Consider the following 15,636-nt stretch of genomic DNA (forward strand, 5'->3'; position numbering starts at 1 on the left):
CATAATGTGAAAGATGAGTTTTATAGCTGTTCATTTTTCATCCTGGACAAGAATTAGTTAATAGAAGCAAGTTTTTACATTATCTTAAACTGATGGTTTTTTCCCTTTTTTTCCCTTCACTATATGTTGTTGCTTGCTGTAGCAGCTGAGTAATGCAGAAGTTCTGCCTGAAAATAATGCTTCCTCCTTATATGATATTGCACATATTGTCATGGAAATTGTCCTCATTTCCCCCGAGCACACTTTAAATAACTCGAACAGCAGTGCTAATGAGCAGAAAGATATCTGCAATCCCCACCGTGCAACTTGACATACTTTATCCCACTCTGAATTCCCCTTGCTCATCATTGAACATTTTAAAGATCTGGTATAATAATTTGCTTTCTCGCTTTGGTCCAGTCATTTTGCTCCTAGCACTTGGTAATAAAAGGTCAGCTTTGGCTGAAGCCGTAGTGTTGCAGCCATGCCATTTTTTACTGCAAAATACCTTAAGAAAAGCAAGTGTCTCCAAAAGGGTAAGTCATATTTTTTGGTGTATTTGTTGTTTGTTTTGCTTTAAATTTCAGTAAAGGATTTATTTTGAATTAAGGAGCAGTGGGAATGGATCTATTTACACTGTCAGTCGGTTAGCACAGGGGTTTTATTATGCTGTACGCATTTTTGGTTCAAGATACAGTGTATGTTATTATCTTGCATTTTACATTCACTAAAGCTGAATTAGCGAGAGATTGCTTAACCCTTTAAACATGAGGCATATGTTCTGCATGGGGATGGAATGTCTAATGCAGAACCAAACAGGAGGAGAATCTGTGTGTGTTTGTTTTTCCAGATAAGTTACGTAGGCAGCTAGATAATGCTCCAGTATTTGTGTTTTTACTGACAAAAAGATTTATTTTTTCATCTGCACTGAAATAATAACTTTAATAACACCAAATGAAGGAAGTGCTTGCTTCCTCCTAGCATCTTTTGTTTGCAGGGTTACCTGAGTGCATGATTTCATGTAGATTTGTAGCTTGCTTTTGTGATATTTGCTGTGTGGACTTTTCCAGGAAAGGTGATTGTTCTACTTCCAGGTAGATACAAAACTGAGAGCAGATTTCTTGTAGCACTGTAAAAATTAACGATGTGATTAACTCCTAATAGGGAAGCACTTTCCTTATATTTTTCTTGTTCTATTGCTTGTCTCTTTACTATGACATTTTTCTAGTGAGCAGTCCAAATAAGGGCTCTGTATAAAGGAAAAGAGCTGAGACGTACTGATCAAGCATCTGAGAGATGCTTACCTGGAGAAGCATTTATGTTGGGCATTTTCCTTAGAAATCATTTCTGAGGCATAGCTAGGAGGTTGAAGAGCAGGTTTTCAGAATCACAGAATCACAGAATTGTAGGGGTTGGAAAGGACCTCTAGAGATCGAGTCCAACCCCCCTGCCAAAGCAGGTTCCCTACAGCAGGTCGCACAGGTAGGCATCCAGGCGAGTCTTGAACATCTCCAGAGAAGGAGACTCCACAACCCCCCTGGGCAGCCTGTTCCAGTGCTCCGTCACCCTCACCGTAAAGAAGTTCTTGCGCACATTCGTGAGGAACTTCCTATGCTGCAGCTTCGTTTCCCTTTGTCCTGTCTCCACGTACCACTGAAAAGAGACGGGCCTCACCACTATGGCCCCCACACCTCAGGTATTTATTAGCCTGGATCAGGTCCCCTCTTTGTCATCTTTTCTCAAGACTTTCATTTTGGGTTTCAATCTGAAGAAAAGGTTTTGCAGGAAAACAGTTATCTTTATACCAACCTTTGTTTTTCCCAAAGGATTCTTATTAAAAATGGGATTACATGGGAAGTGGTAACAGCTAAGATGTGAGAATTGAATTTAACTGGCTTGTAGTCACTGGCACCAACTTTCAATATTTTTATTGAGCAAAATTAATGTGTGTGTACACAGATTTACACAGTCATCAGGATTTTTTGAGGATATAATCATACCAACAAAGTTTTTATTAGAAAGATGGATACAAAAAAAAGTCTTCATTTGCTTTTTTTTCTTAGTTTTGTTGTATGCATACATGTACAGGACAGTCTTCAAGGAGGCATAGGACAGTTTTGCTCCCTCTGTTTTCTCTTCTGCTTCAGGTACTCGACTGAATGTTACTACTTTCTCTTACTGCACGTGTCATGACAGCAGTGTCTCTGTAGATAGATCATGACTGAGAGGCATCTGCCCTACTTGTGTATGAAGTGGGCGTTGCAGGAGGGGGCTGTTATATGGCCAGAAAGGGTAATGCTATTCTGTCAAATGCAACTTGAAGATAATTATTTATCTCTGATGCCTCTTATGATGAGATGTATGCATCCTACTGAATGCTGTCTATTGGCTGTAAGCTGTTCCCTGCCCCACTGTAGTTGATGTATTAGACACAGCAGGGTGTGGAGGCTTGGAGCTAAGCATTAGACATCCAACGTGAGTCAGTGTGACTCTAAAGGTTGCACTTGGAATCTGGGGAGCTGTTGCTCATGCTTGATCCTTTGCCTAAGAGCTGCTACTCGCTGCTGCTTTGCTGCAAGGATTTGGTATCCTTGGAAGATGTTACTGTGTGAGAGAGCTCAGCCCTGTGAACCAACAGGAGAGGGGTATAAGCTGTGGCTATAAGTCTGGCCTAGATGTGACTACATCTGCTTGGAGCCATTGTCAGTATCACAGTGCAGCTGCTGCAATCTGCCTAGCCCTATGGCTCATCCTGGGGAGAATGACTTGTGTGGGCAAGGAGAAAGGGAGGAACAGGGAAGAGCAGCTTGGTACCCAGCCTGTGCAAGAAGCAGAAGCTAAGAAGTGATCATTTTGAAATCAAAATCAATATGGGCATAAATTGAAATTTTAAAAGGTTGCTGAGGCAGTTGGCCTAAAGCAAACAGCCGTAATCTTAGTGAGTCATTATCGCCAGGAAAAATCTTAAGCTAACTGAGCACCCCAAATAGATTTTTCCTAAAAGCATCGTTCTGAACCAAAGGGGGGTACAAGGTGTTGCTTCTCTGAGCCTGCTTCCACCAAAATCTTTTTGATTTGTGAAATTCATCTGGTCCAGGCATGTTGGCATGGTGCGTAACCTGCACAGTTTGATGCCCATTCAGTTCTGTGCTAACCTTTTTTGCCTTGTTTCCAGGACAGCCTGGGAAGGGATGTGCCAAATCATTGAGGCAGAACTGATGTGCTTGGATAGGGAGTACTGAGCTAGCTGGGTGTATCCATGACCTGTTTAGCATAAATCTGTCACCCATGTTGCTTTGAACAGATTGTGCTCCTGACAGTTTTTGAGGCACTTCCCTTTCAGTTTCTTCAGGCAATCCCCTGTAACTCCCTTCCAGACAGCACTTCACTTGCAGATTTTTTTACTGTGATCTATGTGGGGAGATTTCCATTCTTCCCAGTAAATAAATGTGGTTGTTAAAAAGGCATTAAATGATTAGGGAGTGCCCTTAGACATAGCTTCAGAAGTACAGTTGCATAAAAGCTGTAGTCGCCACAGGCTCCGGTGGGTCTGTTCTTGCTTGCTGTTCTCTGTGCTTGTGAGCAAAAGAGCAAAGGAGCAAGAGCAGTGATATGTGTGATCTCTTTCCCACAGGTTCAGATGGCCTCAGGACGAGAGCTGGGCTGTGAACGAGGTTTTGGTTTTGGCCAGAAATGTCGGTCATATGGGAATCAGTCTTAATAAGGAAACTCTTCCAGATCGATACAGACAGTGGCCAGCAGAGCTGGGAACTAGACCATGATTCCCCAAAATCTTGTTACCTGGTATCCCAGGCAGTGCAGGGATTCCTCTCTTAGATTTTTGGACAAAGTTAGCTCTATGTTATCTGAAGATTGTTTCTCCTGAGGTGACCTTTATTCTTACTGTGCTCCATTTTTTTCTCTTCGTTAGCAGGACAGGCTAGGAAACTTTTTGGATTAGTTTTCTGCTTTTTTTTTTTTTTTTTTTTTTTTTTTTTTTTTTTTTTTTGTGGGGAAGTTGAGTGCTTTCAGATACCTGTGAAATAGCACAGGTAAGCCAAAGCACAGCGTTCTCTCATGTTTTGCTTTGTAAACTGTGCTATTCCTGTGAAGATTTCCCACAGGTCTCATTTGGTGATGCATCCTTACCCTACTCTGGTAAAACTGCAGTAATGACAGGCTCTGGAAAGACACAAGTAACAACTCACTTGTTTCCCCTATTGCCAGCGTTTAGCAACATCAAACTCCTAACACTTACACCCCCACCCACACTAAACAAGACATCAAAACAATGAAGAACATTTATCACTACCTGCAGCCTGTTGTTAAAACTGTTCCATCCTAAATCCTCCTACATTAACATTTCTCTCTGTCTTTGTCTGTTCACTGAACGCTGGCTCACAACCCCTCAAAATTAGAGTGTAGAATACCATACGGTCAGAATTGTCTCTTATCTGGTGAGTCTCTGTTGATTTTCTCTTACTCTTGATTTCCAATGGAGAAAATAAGTTTCAGTTCTGGTGAAGCCTTTTCCTCTTTAATGCAAAAATAATAATATTGCATGTTTTATTGCCAACTTTACTGCAGCTGTAGATTTACAAGACTTCAAAGCTGGATGATTAAGACACAGTTTTTATTTGTAGCCAGGCAAGCCAAAAAATCTCGACTTCAAAGGACAGAGTGTTCTTTAATGTTGTGGGCTTCCTCTTTGTGCTTAGAAAATGAGGTTGCTGGGGACGATGCCACATGCAGCAGACAGGCCGCATAGCTGCTGCTCTTGGAGAAACTGTTGGCTGCTACTGCTGCCTGGGAAGAACAGAGCACACCCAGCAACATCAGGGTGCTTGGCTGCTGCTTGGGTCTCTTTGTGTGATAACGAGCTATAGGACTTTAAATGTATTCTGTTGCTATGCTCAGTGCTTCTCTCTTGGTAGACCCCTGGGGGTGAGGACAAGTGAGATTTGGGCTTGAGCTCTGCTGCATCACCTATTTCCTGTGCTGGATTGTCTTCCTCCTCTGATGTGCTTGCAGTGTGGATGATTTTATGCGTGTTAGGAAGAGGCAATCTCAGTGAAAGTGTTCAAACCCTACAGTGTTGTGGTTTGAAGGGAGTAGGGACTGGAAGTAAAGGTGCTTTACATCTGACAATCATGTGAAATGAAGCCCTCATGTTAGTACTTCATCTGGTCAGCCATGCATCACCAGTTCAACCTAGTAGGGCTGAGATGAGGGAAGAGCAACTTGATAGCTTCATCATTAGAGGGACATAGGGATTGTGGTGCGGCTTTATTTCCTACTCTGCAGCTCAGACAATATAACATGACCCTTTTTGTTTTCTTTTCCATGTGTATGGTGTTTGCTCTAGCGAAGAAAACAGAACAAGAGCCTCATGATGAGGCAGAAAGTGGGGCTGAGTTACTTCTTGAACCATGCAGGGTATTATTTGCCAGGAAGATTCACCAAGAAATTAGACTTAAAATCCCTACAAATAAATTCCTTTCATACTCTGGCAATGTAGCAAGATGCAAACACATTGTGACGCTGTACCTGAGATCAAGGCATGTTTTGGTAGAAGCTGGTGCAGTGTGGGTCACGGCTGCATGCTACTGTGTTGAGCAGTTGGTGACTCTAGGAAGCAGAGTGCTGAGTTCCATGGGCCTGTGGGTGCTAAAGGGACTGGCAGGGCCCCGGAGAGTCATGCCTGTCATTCAGCAAAACACTTGCAGAGTCATATGGCTCTGGTGCAAGCATCCTTCATCACTATTAAAATCTGAGTGAAACTGGGGCTTTATCCAACCAATATCTAGGCATCTGTGTGATCTAGGCCATGCTCTCTCTGGAGCTCTGGGCTCACCAGACAAAGAGGCTGCCAAGAAGTGCAGTGCTTGAGAGGCAGAGTTGGCCAACACACTGCTGTGACTCTCAATGAGCCGTGCGTGTGCTGTTGAAAGAACAGTGACTTCAGCTTGTGAGTTAAAGCTCTCCAAGTAGAGGATGTGCCAGGCAACCACTAGGGCTGCTGAGTGAGGAAGCAGTTTTCAAGACACAACATACTCTTAATTTCTAACGTGGCTTTCCTATTTCAAGAGCACTACTTTGGAGAGTGTTGGAGGAGCAATCTTCATGCTGTTCAGCTTGCTCCACCTCATTCTTTGCTTTCTGCTTTCTAGGACTGATGTTGCCTTTGCACTTGTACACCACAAATGTTCAGAAAGTATTCCTTTCTGTGTGATTATCAGTGTTTGGTTAATCCAGGGTGCCTGGAAGTAGTAGATTTGTTTTTCATTCCTGCCTCTGCTACTGAATAGCCAATACCATCCTGCAATCGTTTAATGTCCTTCTATCTCAGGTCTGCATTGATGTGTAGGAATTTCACACTGTGGAAATTGAAAACTGTTTCTTTTTAGTACAGAGAAAGCATTTCCCTGCTGATGCACAATATAACTTCAGGAAATAATTTTAACCTCTCTGTGCCTGTTTCTCCTTAGTTAAAACTGAAACTCTGGTGTTTATTTCTGTGACAAGTATTGCAGCAGTGCAACATATATGATCTCTATTAATTTAAACATTCACCAAAATAACTTCCATTTGTATGTCCTTATTATAAGACTGCTTGTAGTTGATGTTACTATTTTTATCTGAGCTGTATTGGATATCTGTAATTGGACAGGAGTAACAAAACTGGATTGGAGGGAGCTGAGCCTTAATGTAAGGTATATGATATGAAAAACTATTTATGCCATGTCTCCTTTTGAGAATCAGACTTCACTGATGTGTTTAGACTTCAACATGGACAGGCCTAGAACATCTGTAAGCACAGAGTGTTTTACTGTATGTATTTGCATACATGCACACTCTTTGTAATCATTTTTCTGTAATTCTTTCATGCCTGTGTACACGTACCATCTAGTTTACATTAAACAGGAGAAGAGAATTATTAAGCCTCCTCTGTGTAAGTCTGTCTCTCTCTTAAATGCAACTGGTTAGTACAGCAGAGACCAGAATGGCAAGGCATTAGTACGCTTAGTATATGACATCTATGGGTTTTCACTTTCATGCTGTGGACCAGTGAAATAAAAATAATAGTGATAAGCAACTTTCTTTGTCTTAAAAATTGGTTGCAGTCACAAGATGTGCAAGCTTAAAGCTATGATTCCCCTCCTTATATGTTCTTTTAGAGACTTTCAAATACACATTTGCTCTCAATAATAAACAGGGAAGGAAAGAGGAGCAGCTGATATACTTGCCTCTGATACCTTCTGCTACCAGACAAGGGTGTTCAGACAAATCATAAAGCCGTCTGTGATGTTTTCCAGCCATGTAGACCATTAGACCAAATGCTGCTTCTATTTCCAGAGCTTCCCTGGCTCCCTGTGCACCACAGCTTCATTGTAGATACATAATTCATTATGTGGAAAGCCACTGTTTTAATCTAATATTAAAGAGGCAGCAGCTCAGCAGGTGTGTACCATGCTATTGGCTCAGCATATTCCCATCCTCTGTCTATTATCCTGCCTTTGACTGCAAAGACAAAAATTCTTATAATTCACTGTCTGTGATGGCTGTGTACAGTTTTGTGCTCTCAGGAAGGAGCAAGGTGAAGAGTCAGAGGCTCACAAGGTGGATGCACCCTGCTGCCTTCTCTCGTCAGTGCATGAAGTGAGCTAAACACATCTGTGAGGCAGGGCCACCGAAATCAGCATGGTCAGAATGGCTTTACTGGCAGCATAAGAATACCCAAATTCATTGTCTTAAGAGAATATGCTAAGCATTAAGGCTGATATTCCATTGCACTTATCCAAGTGCTAAGATTTCTGCGGTCTAAATCAGTCTAATCAGATCTAATTTTTGTAGTTAATGTCACTCTGGCAGCCCAACTGGAAGGTTTTGTGTGTGAGTTCTTTATCACAACATACAGAAAGCAAAGCTTTACAGTTTCTTGAAAAAACAATTTTGTCATCTCTGTTTGAATGTCATAAAACATACTGACAGTTGGCTTTCCTCAGCAGAACGTATGGAATACACACATGTAATTGCACGCAGTATACCTGCCCGTCCCTTTACTTGGTACTTGATCCTCAGCTGAGAGAAAATGTAGCCTCTGAATATTCCCAGTTCTCCAAAGAGACTTTTCACAGAATAACGTTTCTTGCTGCAGCAAATAACTTTGGAGAACAGTTACAGAGTTTGGCCAGCCGATGTGAACATTCATGCTGCAAATATATTCTTGCACTGGAATGAATTTCCTGTGCAGACTTCAGAACCTGTGGGATGTGTTCTCATGACTCCTAGGTTCCTCTAGGTTGCCTTGTTAATAAACCAGAGCCACTTACAAGGCTTATGATCAAGCTTTGGTCATCAGCCTTTGCTTGAAGCAGAACAGAGACTTGTTAGTTTGTTGGCACTCCTGCTTTGATACATTTGCTCCACAAATCACTACAAACTCTAGATAGTAGCATAAGTTGTTTTGGAAGGCCTTCTGGCAGTGTACTGTGGATCTTGGAGTCTGGGCTTTATTACTTGTGTGTACAATGTAGAGGTGAATGTGTTAACTGGCAGAATAGACATTGCCTATGAGCAGGCCTTTGGCATATCCTGTAAAGGCATTGGGATGTAACAGAACAGAAGGGTACGTACATCTGTAATATCCTAGTATGCTTTAATGGCAGTGAGTGCTGCAGACTGGGCTTCCTCTGGGAAACTGAATCTTAGAGAAGGGCATCCTGTGCAATACTCCCTTTAATCTCAGTGGGGAAAGTCCACCGCTGAAGACATTTCTTACGATGAGTTGTTGCTTACATACCAGGCTTTTTTCATTTATTGTTTAAATCATATCTAAATCAGCAAGTTTTTTTGGTGTTTTTTGTTTTTTGTTTTTTTTTTAATGAAGTTAATCTGCTAATGATTAACCACTTTAAATGAACTTTTATGGGCTTTTTGATAATACTGTTAACAAGGAGGAATATGTCCATTGCCACTGGATGGAGAGAAGTAAATTGTTTTTTCTATAGCTTTATTCTGCTAGTAGCCCATTGACAATTGTCCTAAAGCACAAAGATTTGAGGCCCTGCTTTGTGCATCAGCATAACCTCAATTCCAATAGCCATCCATGAGTGTGTTCCAAGTCTGTAATGCTTAGCCTAAGTGACAAGTACTGATTGTCCTTTTTGCCAGTCAGCACTATTGTCATAAGTGAAAAGTAATGTGTGTTGCACAGTCCTGTTTAGAAGATGCATTGGTTAACCAGCACTTAGCCAGATATAGAAGGAGACTGCTGTAAAACTGCCATTCTATGCAAACTGTAGGAAGACTTGGATCAGAATATCTCATGTAGCATTTAAATTCTGCTTTAAATCAGTAATGCTAGTTTTTTTCCCCAAAACTTGCTAATATTTTATGAAAGGCACACAGTATATATTCTTTTGCATTTTAATTCCTTTTCTGCACTAATGTAATAAATAGCTTTTTTTTTTTTTTTTTTTTTTTTTGAAAACAAAGTCTGAAAGTGTTAAGTCCTTAATGACAGTTCATGTATTTTCTGCTGCCAAAACCATGCTTGTAAAGCTTCAGTCACTTCGCTGAAGAAAATAATGTTTGTAATTGGTTGGCTTGATTTTCTGAAGAACTCTGTATTCATTCTACAAAGAAACAGAGTCTGTACTGGCTTAGCTGAGAGCACTGCTCTCTGCAGCTGAAACCGTACCAGCTGATGGCTTCAGCTCTGCTCTGCTTCATGTAGAGTCCCGAGCACTGACTAAGATGGCAGATGATGGTCTTTTAAAGAATTTCTCACTATTTTCGAGTTTCATTGTGGAGTTAGGTGCAGAGGAAAAGAACAATTAGGCTTATGAGAAAGAAGCAAGGGGGAGAAGAAGATAGTTTTAGAGAGACTTATTTAAAAGGCACGAGAGGCACTTCATTCCTATCAGTGAGCATACCTGGAAAATATGAGCCCAACAGTCCCAGGGGAATATAGAAGTTGGATGTTATCTTTCCAGTGTGAAATTGTTTAAAAAAATAATAATAATAATTGATTTTGCTATTCTAATGTTGTAGTAACTCACTGCTCATCAGAATTTAAAATTTCCCTCAACTGTTGTCCTTAGTGTTAAAAATTTGAAGAAATTTGAGAGCTAGAAAATTGCTTGCGGTTACTTGGTAATGCATAAAAATTATCCAGTCATCTTCATTCAGGTATTTCAAAACATGAAGGATCATCATCTTTGGTCAGGAAGGAATTTCCTCCTTAAAATAGTGTGTAAACATAACCACAGTTGGAAAACATAATTTGATACGTTCTTCAGAAGGGTACTTCTAGCACTTGCTGCCTTGGAGAACCATGCTGAGCCGTGTGGCTGGCTTTACATAGATGTACCACTATTTTCTGAGTCTTTCATTTATACATCTGTCATTTCGTTGTGCCCTCAGATTCCTAGTTGTCTTCTGTGCATTCTGCAATGTGTCCTGCAGGGGCTGGCACAATCCTTCTGCTAGCAGACACCCAAGTGCATGTCTTCTGCTGGCCTCAGAAAATGCCTGTCCCTTCAGTCCAGATCAAATGACAAGGACACACAGGGTCAGAGGTGCACATAGGTTGGGCAGATGCACGTTTCATCATTTTTAAGGGTTGAGTTCACTGCAGTTTTGTAGATCTTGGGTGTATTGAGGAAAGGCTGAAGAGTTAGTTTTCTGGACTGGGAGAAAGGAGGGTGAGGGAAAGCATCCTCCTGTTGGTACAAGGCTGTCTGTGGAACATGCTGGAGAAAAAAGCTGCACAACCTTTTCTATCTCCCCCTCATCACCCTCACTTGAGACCTCAGACTTCATTTTTTTTTTTTTTTTCAGGACTGGGGTGGTTTTTGGAGGGGAAGAAATTTTTTTTTTCCCCCTGTACAGAGGAGCAAAGGTTGCCTGTCATTTTAAGAAAGACATTCCATAAGATGAATGTCTTTGAAGAATGAATAAGCCTTCTAACAGCTGGTGGTGTCAAATAGGCTTTGAAGGAAGAGTTTTTAGCAAATGAAAGAACCTGAACCACAAATATGCCTGGGCTCCCAACACCTTGTTTTCCTGTAGAAGCTTTTGTTTTGGCAGAGTGTGACTGATTCCAAGGACCAGATACCTGTTGCTTGGCAGTCAAATAATGTTGGTATCAGAAGAAGCAATGCTGTACCCTGTATTTTTCTGCTTTGTCAGCAGGTATTGCTTCAATACACAGTGACCACGACACTGTGCACTGAGAGCTCCACCTAAGAAGCTGTTATTTCTACTATGATTCAGGTTTGAAAGTCAGTATACTTAGTCTGCACAGTGATTTCCTACCAGGAAACATGATTTTAATCAAGCCACAAGGATTTAATTGATTTGATCAAACTATCAATTATTTTACAGCCTCACCCCTGAAGCATAATTGGAGATAATTAGAGTGTAGTTACTTTAGCAATCCCACTCAGGATGCAACACACAAGTCACAGCAGAGGCAAAGTGGTTTCATGCAGCTCCCAGCAATTGGTGGTTCAGTAGTTTCTCTTTGTGTTATCACTGATAAATTCCTATGCAAAATGGTCCTTCTGGCTTCCTAAACTAAATGTGAACATCTCGGAGAGGTTTCTTCATTTTCTGTTACCTAGAAGAAGCTGACATGAATATATCTCAAAGTAATAACAATGCTTAAACACAGCTGAGAGCATGTTTTCACAGGCCCCAGAAACCTTTGTGGTCAGGGAGCCAGCAGGATCTTAGTCAATGGTCCTTCTTTTTATGGAGCAAGGTAATTGTGGGCAGGATCTGGAGGGAGTGGTGCCTGAGCTGTGTTGGTGCAAGGAAGATGCTGGTCCTTGAGAAAAATAATGTATTCAGCAGATGCCTGTTATACCTGGGCTCATCTCAGCCCTAATTGTTTGGCTGCTCCAGTGGAGATGGTCCTCCCATAGTTGTACATTCAGCTTAACTAAGTTCAGACTGTATGTTGCAGCCACAGTGAGCAGCACATCCTAGGTCAAACAGTGGTATCCTCACAGAATTTCAGATTGTTGAAAAGAAAGAGGTTATTCTAAGTGAATGATAGCATTAACCTGTTCCTCTACTTTAATTGGCAAGTCCAGAGCAATGCAGATGACGCCTACCAAGAAAGGAATTTCCAGGCAGGAGTTAAAAACAAAACAAAGGTCGAGTTCACTTGATACCATTTTTATGTATAAAAGATGAAAGATTTAACCAAATCTGTATTTACTGCTTATATTTTTAAAAATCATATACTTGATTCTGACAACTGAAACCAAATGCTAGCCTCAAGTTTTTAAGGGTTTTCTATAGCTTATGTATCAGTACGGAAAATCTGTAGTGCCTCTATTCATGTTAAGTCTTGTCAGAATTTTTGCATAAGAAACCATAATTCTGAGCCTTAATCTCTTTACTGGTGCTTCTTTAAACCTGTTTAATGGTATCTGAAATTCACTGCAATACTGGTCTGAAGCCACAGAAATGAAGAAGGGGGAGGACAGGTGACAAGGCCTCTGAGTTAGGTAATGAACAGCAGTGGCTTTAGGCTGTTAGACTGCCCGTATTTTCTGGGACAAGGTCTAAGATCTGAGATCTGAAAATCACTTAGGGACTCAAGAAAATTCTTTGCTACAACATCTGAAAATTTGATAATCTACTTTAACTAGCATTAAGCCTGAGGGATTTAAAAGTGTTTAAGGAAATTAGGATTCATATTTGACTGGAAAGTCAATTAGAGTTTAGTGCATACCTCTAAATTTTCTTCCTCCAAGAAAACTTAAAGCATGTCTATTTATGAGCTACATCTATTGTGTTCAGCAAAAGGTATTTAAGATTTTTTTCCTCATTGCTGCAACCAAAAGAAAGGCCCCTCAAACTGATTCCAAGCTATGGAAATAAAATACCTATTCACCAAAAATAATACATGTTTCTTTAGGAAAAAGTAAACCAAGACAGAATAAATTGGTTTTCATCCAAAGCATGTTTCTTTTATTTGTGTGCTGTGTAAGATTTTAAAAATGTGAATGGCAAGTTTACTCTCAAAATCAACTTCAAATTTGGGTATCCCATGTATTCGTGTATGTGTGTGTGTATATATGTATATAAGGGTCTGTATTTAGATAAAAACATGGAAAACACTGCAGGTAGATGTCATTGTTCACTGTACTGCTTAATTCTGCTATTATTCTCTTGTAGCTCCTTTAAATTTTCCATGATTTTGGTCTTCTGCTTCTTGGCTCTTTCAGTTTTCTTTTGCAGCTTTTTCTCATGTAGCCTAAATAGAGCATTTCAAGGGCAGTTTTCTATTCCTTGAAAGCTTTTCCTTCTTTTGAAGGATCATTAGGAGGGGGAATGGGGAAACACCAGAAAAAAGGTAGAATTAACACTGAGCGTACTGAAATTTAAACTGCATACTTGAGAGGGCAAGTTAACTCAATGTTCAGATATGTTACATTATTTCATGCTCTTAGAAAATCTGGGGCCAATGCAGAAGAGGAGTGCTCAAGACAGAGGGTTAGCTGGAATCAAAGGCAATGGCTGACAAAATGGAGTGAAGTTTCATGTGTCTAATCCAAGCACTCTTAATGACCTCTTGCTTACTTACTAATATTTCTTCCATCCCTTTTCATAATCCAAAGATCAAGGCTATTGGTTTTTCTTACTGTGCAAAGAAAGATTTTTTTTTTCCCCCAGTACGACTGCCCTTCACCTTGACAACATTCATTTCCCTCCTTTTTCAGCTTCTTACATTATAAGGGGACCTCAGAACCCTGAATCTGATCCTCACCTTTAGGACAATCATGAAGAGCAGGTAGAGAAGATGACTCATTGCAATCGTTCTCTTCAGCTGTTGGCTGTTAGTTTTTGTCCATTTGTCAAGATCTTTGTTGCTGCTTGTCTGCAATCAAAGACTGCCCGTCACTACTTGTAGTATTGAGGGCAAGCATGTCCTTTGAGCCTTGCCTTTCCCAGACACTAGCACTTTCATAACTCAGCCTTGAAACTGCCTTTTACCTCCCCTTATGCTGCAGCAACATGTGCATGGCCAACTCAGTTTCACCCTACTGGAAATGCCACTCTGCTATCCACACCAAAGCAGTGCAAACATGTAAATACACACACACACACACACACAAGCATTTATAGTTATGTAAATGTTCAGTGAAGTTGATATGATGACAATACATAAACACATCAGTAGGCAGAACTATGTAAAAAATGGGGGAAAGGCAAACCCGATGTGGTGAGGAGGGAGGGAAATGATCTGAACAAAACAAGAAGCTGCCAACTTCAGCAGAATCTGAAAGCAGCTTTGCTTGAGAATGCAAATGTTCCTCTTTTTACGCACAGCGAGGCAGGACCACCTCCTACATGGAAGTCCAGTCCCACTCCTGCTGAATTTCTGTTTCTACACTGAGAAAGAGGATGTAAGGCTTAGCTTCACAAATAGTTCAAGGCTTCCAATGTTTTCTCGTTGGAAACAGCTGTATAGAGGGAGGGCTGTTCTGAGATCTCTGGGCAGGAGCACAGGCAGGACGGGTACATATGGCATAATGTTAGTCTTAAGCTTTGTGCCTTCCGGTGAACGCATACCAAAACACAGTGGCATCAAGGTGCTTGCACACTGTGTTGGCAGGCAGTTTTATTTTCCTCTGATGTGGAGCTGAAAGTAACTCTGGGAAGGGCTGGGATGCTGCCCCTGGCAGTCCTGAGCTAAGCAGAGCTGGTCTCTGAGGGCCAATCTTGTTTGAGTGAGGCTTGATTAAAGATGAGTGAGAAAATCTGTTCAAAGGAATGGAAAGCCTTGGTCTGTGTTTAAAATCGTTAGCAGACTGTTCCTCGCATAGTGGTGCTGAGGAGGCAGGGCCCTGTTTCTTTTGTGCAGCAGCAGTGGTTTTGTGCTGCAGGGCTGGAGGCTCTCAGCTGCTCAGTCCAGGCAGCAGATCCCTGTGGGGCAGAAAAAGAGGTGCAGCGTCTGACAGTGAGCTTCTTGTCACTGGTGTGGGCAACATTAAAATTCCATATCCAAACATTTCTAGGCAGAAGGATTTAAAATTGATTTCCATTTCCTAAAGATAAGTATGCTTGAATCCATTCAGTGTTTGAATTGTTCAGTTGTGTTGTGTAGTTTCAGTTCAAATCTGAAACTACTCTTCTGTGTCTGAGCTCGGAAATGAAAGCATTTGTGAATTTCCAACAGTGTTCTGGATTTCTATAGAAGATGTAGCGGAAAGGAAGTTTTTTGTTTTGCTTTTAAGATCTAAATATTTGAGTCTAGCTGTTTCTCTTTCTTGAAATTACTGAAACTCAAAAGCAGTCAAGTTCTACAACATAGACAAGCACCTGAACTTTGCACTTTAGGGAGCTCTAATTCTGCTCGTTGCCTCAGTGGTGTAGTAGTGAAAGGAGCCAGCAATGTGCAGAAAGGAATAAGATTAGAAAGTCATAAAAGAGTTATTTATAGGTGGGTCTGCTTGCTCTGTCAATGCTTATTCATCTTATGCTAACATATGAGGCTTTCTCTGAGAAGCAGTTCTGAAGTTCTGGTTTGTACACCAGTGTCCCTGTATAGAGTTGTATTTATTTGCTTGTACTCTTGTGATTAGTGACTGCTGCAAGTTAGAATTCAGTGGGAGAAAGCTAACTGCAGAGGAG

General features: G+C 41.0%; 1 protein-coding gene across 10 annotated transcripts in view; it reads left to right on the top strand.

The window, feature by feature from the left end:
- The window catches only part of ARHGAP22 (Rho GTPase activating protein 22), a 147,287-nt gene that overhangs the window by 90,688 nt on the left and 40,963 nt on the right, over nucleotides 1-15,636 (top strand). Inside the window, exon 1 of one of the 10 annotated variants that reach the window (XM_052677716.1) lies at nucleotides 230-515. The exons of the other annotated variants lie outside the window; for them this stretch is intronic. Within the exon in view, the coding sequence (XP_052533676.1) occupies nucleotides 464-515 (52 nt within the window). The 5' untranslated portion in view covers nucleotides 230-463. Of the gene's footprint in view, nucleotides 1-229; nucleotides 516-15,636 lie in introns of those variants that run through there. 10 annotated transcript variants of the gene reach the window in all.

The sequence above is a fragment of the Tympanuchus pallidicinctus genome, unplaced genomic scaffold (genome assembly GCF_026119805.1).
Source record: "Tympanuchus pallidicinctus isolate F22 unplaced genomic scaffold, pur_lepc_1.0 scaffold16, whole genome shotgun sequence".
Taxonomy (NCBI): domain Eukaryota; kingdom Metazoa; phylum Chordata; class Aves; order Galliformes; family Phasianidae; genus Tympanuchus; species Tympanuchus pallidicinctus.